General features: G+C 42.8%; 1 protein-coding gene across 1 annotated transcript in view; it reads left to right on the forward strand.

Annotated features, from left to right (window-relative positions):
* Nucleotides 1-1,544: 1,544 nt before the first annotated feature.
* Nucleotides 1,545-8,114, forward strand: part of twf1b (twinfilin actin-binding protein 1b) — a 22,439-nt gene continuing 15,869 nt past the window's right edge. Inside the window, exons 1-4 of the mRNA XM_062518576.1 lie at nucleotides 1,545-1,627; nucleotides 2,637-2,714; nucleotides 3,577-3,755; nucleotides 6,668-6,763. Of these exons, the coding sequence (XP_062374560.1) occupies nucleotides 1,603-1,627; nucleotides 2,637-2,714; nucleotides 3,577-3,755; nucleotides 6,668-6,763 (378 nt within the window). The 5' untranslated portion in view covers nucleotides 1,545-1,602. The remainder of the gene's footprint in view (nucleotides 1,628-2,636; nucleotides 2,715-3,576; nucleotides 3,756-6,667; nucleotides 6,764-8,114) is intronic.

The following is an 8,114-nucleotide window of genomic DNA, read 5'->3' on the forward strand; positions in this document are numbered from 1 at the left end:
CGGCAAACCGCTTTCTGACATCGACCAGTAGCAAATCGAGGCACTTAAATGAGGCGGGTCAACCGGCGCTGGGAGAAACCGTGTTAGCACAGGCTCTTGGTCAGACTAAAGTCTTGCAGAGCCTTTCAAGTCGATGGCAATCAGGCTAGGTCACTTGGACAGCTCTACTTCAGATAGGTGCAGTTGGAGGAACACTTGCAGTCGGACAGCAGATCAGCATACCTTGGCAGTGACCTTGATGTAATGGAGAGAGATTAATTAAAATCTTGAAAACTGATATCTTGAATGATCTCATAATTAGACTCAACATAGAGAGAGGTGGATAGCCTTCATCCTAGCTTGATAGGTCAGCCTCTAAACAAGAATGAATCTCAATCAGTGATACACATGGCTTGGGCGAGAAGCATTTTTAAGGTACCATTGTTCCACTCTTTATTGTGCTACAGCTTAATTTTCGCGGTCAACACACTTACTTTTAATTCCTCTTGTTTGCATCTATGTGCCCAACAATGCACTACATTGTTTGATACAATCAACAAGCAGAGACTCACATGTATCCACTTCAGCAATGTTAGTTAGTACATTGAACATTCCGAGGCTTCATCTATATTTTTATCAGGGGTTTACCTTCACTGAGGCGCACACACATCCACTCACACCCACACAACCAAACCAACCTTAGGTAAACCTAAAACCTTTCACACTTCTTGACTTGTCACCACGCCACCTCTAATTACGTTCCACTAACTTGTGAAAAAAAAATAAAATAATTGCTACTCATGGATTCTCTCAAACACAACCAGAGAACTAAGCTTCAGAAAATGTCTAAAAACCGCATTAGCATAGATACTGCTAGAGCAACGTTTTTTTGATAGCTAGCTGCTAACTTTAAAGCCGTTTGGTTTAGCTGTTGGTTGAAAAAAATATTTATCAACACCTAATAGAATACACACTGTATAAAAACTAAGAGTGGAATTCCCGCCTTATATAACATGAACACACATAATAACTACAGTTGATATACTTACCCTTTAGAGCTTAAAAAGCAGACTCTTCATCGGTTACCAGCACAGCACAGCCAGGACATCCAAAAGATGCATCGGCATTTCTTCGTGTATTTCAGGTGTTGGCATCCAGCCCAATCGCACACTCACGCCATCTAATGGCCAGGAGCAGGCTAAACTACATTCTTATTTTTTAAATCGATTGTTTCATGTTATTCTAACTTAATTGAATCGATTAAAATCTATACAGTTGAACTAAAGGCAAATGTAACATGATTTATTTAAGTAAATGTTGTAACACAAAATTATTTAGTAGGAAATGCATGTTATACTTAAGTAAATGTTACAATCAGCTAATTTCCTTTTTTTGAGTGCAAGAGGATGTACACCGTAATTTGCATCACTGGCGCAACATGAAGAGGGTTTATGTACGGGCACAAGCGCACACTGCGCAGTGTATGGCTACATCACATGATTAGGTAAATACAACGTGATGACGCCACATCAGGGGGCAGGTCAGACTGCTGTAGTTCAGTTCTTCTCTTCCTTGTTCGGCTGCTTTTAACATCCACCGGCCGACGTCAAAGAAGCAGGCAGAATGTCCCATCAGACTGGCATTCAAGGTAGGCTAAATCTTTACAGTTTTTTTTTAACAACACCCGGAACGCGAGGGACAGTAATTGTTCGATCATTCCCATTTAGTTTCCTGGGCGAAAATATGTGTTTGACTACAGGGGAAAACCTGTTGTACTCGCCGCTATGAATAAGATTATAATAACCTGCGCATTCGAAGGGACCTGATTTCCATTGCCTGGGATGGTAAGCGGTTGGAATCCGTGTCAAGTGCGATCCGCGAATTTGTTGCACTAATATGGGCATTCTTAAGCGCTGTTCCATTCATTAACATTGTCCAGACTGCCTGAATCACGGTGCGCATGAATCGTTTATCTTTTATAGCCTTGCAGATAGCACGATCCAAAGGTCTGGAGTAGCCTAATTCTGTGCTCATTAAACGGTCTCATACTGTATGTGCATTTGTATGTCCTTTCCTAGTCTCTCCTCATCTTTTTATTGAAGGATTTGAAGGTTGCCATGGGGGGTAAAGCCAACGGGATCCTGGCCATCTAACGGTTTAGTGAAGATGTTTTGAAGAGATGTCATGTCAACTGTGAAATCGTTTATGTAACTTCTATATTTAGACTTGATAACATCAGCACTAATGTTTTGGTCTCTGTAATAACAAAGTCGAGATTTTTCAGTAGCCTATACTTTTTGAAAATCAAATTCTGAAATGACAACATATTTTGGCTCTATTATCGCACTTGAGTTCATTCGTTTCAGTGCAATGATTGGGTAAAAAAAACTGAAATGTAGTAGGACTAATGCAGGACAGGTCAATCACACCTTTAATCCTAGCATGACAGATACATAGTCATCATGGATAGGTTTATGTTTTTTTCCGCCCATATTTGGACATAGAATCATGACCTCATTTCTTCATTGGCCTGGGTAGTGACATTCAGCCCGTTTGACAGCCGGTTTGTTTGTTTTGAACACTGAATGATTGCATTGTTTGAGTGTCCCCTCCTAAAAAAGGCTCTACTGAAGTCCTCTCTGCCTCTTCTGTCGCAGCAACACGGGAAGTAAGAGATGTCTTTGCCAAGGCGCGGAATGGAGACTACCGCTTGATAAAGATCGACATTCAGAAAGGTAAGCGCTCCATCAAACCAGTAGAAACGCAAATGTTTACATTGAGGTCGACACATATTAAATGTAAACTTATTCCAGAACCTCACAGACCAATTTTTACATTACAGTACACAGGGGTAGAGACCACGGCAAACATTGGCACTGCTGACAGCTTGCCTGTTGATTTGCATATGGTAGTAATTTGTATGAAGGACGAGAGAGAAAGAAAATATGCACTGACAGGGCGGGTGACTGCAGTCTCAGTTTTAAATGATGTTTATGCTTAATTTAACAGACACTTTTGTCCAGAGCTATAGCAATACAGTTGTAAACATCAACAATAAACAGTTATTAACAGTTGGTAGGACTAGGATTACATTACATTACATATTTGGCTGGCACTTTTTAACCCAAAGTGACTCCCAACAGTGAAACAATCAAGACTCCCAACAGTGAAACAATCAAGGTAGAGTGTGATAAGGACAAATGCTGCAGTCAGTACTTCCTTACAGAATCTTATCAGTAGTACTGATAACAGTGATGTCAATACAATATCAACGACCAATTATGAAAATAAACAAATCCCATAAATAAACAAACCATAAAGTGAAAATGTAGTGATGTTACATGCATGGCTATCTGTTAGGCGACATGTTGTTATGTTATGTTGAGTCATGTGCCTACAGTGTTATCTGTCACTCACAGCTCCTCTAATGCCTAAATAGGAACACCAGCAGACGTACTGGCTTTAAATGTCTGCTGCATCTCCAACTGAATATAGCGAATATAGCTCTACTTGACATTTGTGATCATGACATGATGACATTGACTCTGAATGCTCTCCGCCTCACTCCTCTCCTCCTGCCCCCCTCTCACCTTCCAGAGCAGCTAGTGCTGGGCGGCACCAAGAAGGCCTCGAAGAAATGGGACCAGGAGTACGACGCGTACGTGATGCCCCTGCTTCAGGACGACATGCCCTCCTACCTCCTCTACCGGCTGGACTCCACCAACAACCAGGGCTACGAGTGGGTCTTCCTGGCCTGGTCTCCTGACCCTTCTCCTGTAGGTGCCCATGGTCCTTTATTGCCTCTATTCAAAATCAATCAAAATATGGATGTTTTAATGGTTTGGGTGTGATTTAAGAACTTTTTGTTTATCAACGTATGCCAAAAATGTGCTCTCTAAACGTCAGTTTCTGAAGATGTCTTAAAATAATTGCCTCAGAGTAGTCTGGGTGTTGACCCACGTTTGGCTCGGGTCCCTGGTCCAAAAATGGCCCAATCACTGATAACTGACACAGCTGAATTTGCTCTGGCCCAGGTGTGGCCCACACGCAGTACAATTAATTGTTTCTCTGAGTGTTAGCTGAGATAGGACAGTGGAGAGACTGACAGGAAGTGAGTGGGAGACGGAGATGGGGTGGGATCGGGAGATGACCCGGGTCGGACTCGAACCTGGGTTCCCGTTAGCCTGGGTGTTCCCATCCTGCCTTGCGTGGTGATATTGTTCATGCTGCTAAGACAGTCTGGAAACTACGGCCTTCATTTTTGCCTGAGATAGGGGACCAATCACAGAACAGGGGGGAAAGCAAGACCATGATGAGTTATGCACAGACGCATTTGATTTGGTTGCCAGACCACGTCTCACTTGATAAGTGGTATGCGCTAGCCAGGCTAGGTCCCCATTGGGAATTGGACCCAAGTGTGGTATGGGTGCTGGAGCTAGTTGTGCCATAGTATCAGCAGAGGATCATTCCTCTCAGCAGCCATTTTTAATATGAAATATATGGCTGTCCCATGTAGATAGATGATAGATAGATAGATAGATAGGTACTTTATTCATCCCCACAGGGGAAATTCAGGTGTCCAGCATCCTACGGTGTTACTAATGACAGTAACTAATAGTAACACCTGTGCTTGCCCTCCTATCTCATGTCAAAATGGCTGCTGTGAATAAGGTCTAGTCACGCTCACTCACTCTTTATTTTAAGTAGCCCTTACACAGGCTACTATTACTTAAGACTTAATTAAATAACTAGCCCGGTCTACTTATATAACGTTGTGTTGCTACAGCAAGAGGCTTGTGTAGGTAGTAGCATGACATGACAAGTACACTGACGAGAAGTCTTTAATTGGAGAACTTACTGGACATACCGAACATTAAGCTATTTAAATGTTTATCCGCAGACAATTATGGCTATTTATCTGTCAAGCCATTACCTGATCTTATCCAGAGAGACACACAGCATCTATTCTAGACGGTGCATGCTCTTGTTGGGGATTAGAAAGGAGCTCTGGAATTTGTTGGATTGTGCTGCTGTGTTGGCACTTTGAGTAACTTTTCAGAACAGCTCACTTAGTTCATGGAGAGAGAGAAAGAGAGAGAGAGAGAGAGAGAGAGAGAGAGAGAGAGAGAGAGAGAGAGAGAGAGAGAGAGAGAGAGAGAGAGAGAGAGAAGGAGAGAGAGAGGCAAGTGTATGACAGGAATACTTTTTGCTCCATGAACATCACAGCAGATATCTGTGCCTGAGTCTCACTCCAGTGGGACTCATTCCACTGTTGCAATCTCCCCTTCCATGCAAATCATGTAGATTAACGAGTTTACACCGTAGCCGTGACCTCGCCGCGGAACCTTTATGGCAAATGTTGCACCTTCCAGTCCACACACACTCTCTGTGTGTGTGTGTAGGCCAGTAGATCACCGGGTTATTTCAGGCCCTGCAAATGACCGCCTCCCGTTCTTAAAGAGCACGTGCAGAGAGAGAGGGGAGGGGGAGAGACTGCGCGGTTGATGTGTGTTGTCTGTAAAAATAAAGGTAATTACAGGGGACAGGGAGGCGGACTGCCAAAGTACAGGCCAACTCAATGGGATATGGCTATTCAGTGCCATAGCAGCCCCAAGGTATTCAAATAGTAAGGGCCACACACAAGGGTGGTGATAAGTTCCACTGTGGTCGGATATGGCTTTGATCCTTATTGCTTGGCATACATGCCAAATGCCAAACCAGCAGAAGTCCAGCATGATACGTACATTACAACTGTCCACTCTTTGCTACATGTAAACGTATAATATGTAGAATAGAGAATATAGATTTAGAATGTATTCTTAATTAAGCAATAAGCCCCGAGAGGCCGTGGGTTATACGGTATAATCGAACAGTTAAGGGGCGTTGTTAGGCACGACGCAGCCACTCAAACTTTTGTGCTAGTTTTGTGGTAGCGCATTACTATAGAACGAAATGCGGTCAAGGTGTGAGTTTATCATGATATTTACAACGGCGTCGAACGTGATTCAGCGAATCACAATCAAGGACCGGAACTATCCGTTTTAGAATCTATATTCTATTCTACATATATTCTAAATCTGTATTCTATATTCTGCATATATTCTAAATCTGTATTCTATATTCTACATTCATGATTAAATGTTACGTCAGGAATGTAGTTTCCTGCCTGAAGCGACAAATAACGCCAGATAAGAAAGGTATCAGAGTGGCTCTAGTCAACAGTTTGTCAGGATGTTCCCCTCGTAAACATCAATAATGACGCATTGTCCCCTGGGGTAGAGGAAATGAGAGTAGTTTCTACCTGAAGCACCTACAGTATACGATACTTCCTTGATAGAGGCAAATCTGTGACCTTCATATCTGACCATTCAGATAGAAGGTGTGTTCAAATGTCGTCAACAGAGACAAACATGTTTATGTTTATTTGCATATTTACATATACCGCTACGCACAGATCATTTATGAAATGATACATACACAATGATCACGCTCCAGAGTTTATTTGCATTTGTTGATGGTGAACTCTAATAGTCTACTCTGTATTTTTTTTTTTATTTATTTTGTTTGCTATTTTCAGTGCGTATAGCTTTTCAGCTATATTTCCACAATATTGTTTCGGTAGACATGAATAGCCTGTGTTTTTCCATGTTTGGGTGATTTACTTGTCCTGTTTGTTGTCTGCCTGCAGGTCCGACAGAAGATGCTGTACGCGGCCACGCGAGCGACAGTGAAAAAGGAGTTTGGCGGTGGACATATCAAAGACGAAGTTTTTGGCACGACGAGGGCAAGTCACACTCTTGTAAACTCTCAGTTCGAGTCTCTGCCTTCGAAAAAAAAAATCTCCTCCAGAGTCTCTCTCCTTTTTTATAGCGTTCTCCAAGAGTTTCAGAGCGCAAGTCAGGGGATTACAGTTTGCTGTCCGCTGGGCCCAGCGTGGGGTATTGGCAGCCAGAGAGGCTCGTGGAAGTTAAGAAAACACTCAGACATTGTTTCTTGCGCAAATAACTTTTTTGTAGCTTGTTTTTTGTGCTGTGAGGGTGGTGACAAGCGTTGCTGCCCTGTTGCCTGTTGCCAGGACGCCGAGGCTGGTCAGCAATGAGGGGCTGAGGGGTGGGGGTGGGTGGGGGGGCTCTGGCTGGAAAACAGTCAAGTGAACTGGCAAGCAGTTTATGCAGGCGGTTTAAAAAGAGAGAGAGAGAGAGAGAAAGAGAGAGCGAGAGGAAGCGAAGGAAGAAAGGAGAGAGAGGGAGAGACAGATAGAGAGGGGGGGAATTGGCTGAAATAGAGGATGACAGGAAGAGTGGGAGAAAAAAACAAAAAAACAAAAGCATTGTCTTGGCTGATAGGCACACCACTGTGGTGTAGTCAGCTTGCTTGCTGATACTGTAGATTACATTTCCTCTAGATGTTTTGCAGAGAAAGCATTTGAACATTGAAACACACACATTATCAATGACCTGACAAACTGACATATGTTTGCATGCATGTATGTATATATGTGTGTGTGTGCGTGTGTGTGTGTGTGTGTGTGTGTGTGTGTGTGTGTGTGTGTGTGTATCTGTATCTGTGCGTGTTTGTCCGGGTTGGTTGTGACGTCAGATTTGTAATGTTTTCACACTCTGTAGTGCTGTAGTGTGTTTATAAATTGAGAGAGTGATACGTGTTTACAATTGTCACATGCAAAGAGCGACATTTGAAGGCGCCGCCAAACTACCAGACTGTGTGCAAATGTATGCAAATGCCGTGTGACACTGACATGGCCAAACACAGAACTTTCTGAGATAATTAACCATTTAGTTTACATCAGATATTTGTATCCAAGGCACTCTTCTTTGAGTCAAGGAATTTAAAGTTTAAAAACCCTTCATTAATTCATGGGGTAGCCTTAAGTTAAAAACACCAACAGGTTAAAGCAGTCTAGGCCTTCAGCAGGGTGTGGTCAAAGACAGGTTTACTCTCTTAGTTTACTTTTGAACAGCTGGACTTGAGCAGTATGAACTTTCCCTGGATAGTATACTGTAGTTCAGAATCTCTCAGTGCTCGTTATCACTGTCATGAAGATGCCCATATTGATATTGACATGCTAAATCATGTGGACTTGCCCCAGCGATTGAAAAAAGTGTCATCGAGGCTGG

Source organism: Sardina pilchardus, chromosome 17, assembly GCF_963854185.1.
Source record: "Sardina pilchardus chromosome 17, fSarPil1.1, whole genome shotgun sequence".
In the NCBI taxonomy this organism is placed as follows: Eukaryota; Metazoa; Chordata; class Actinopteri; order Clupeiformes; family Clupeidae; genus Sardina; species Sardina pilchardus.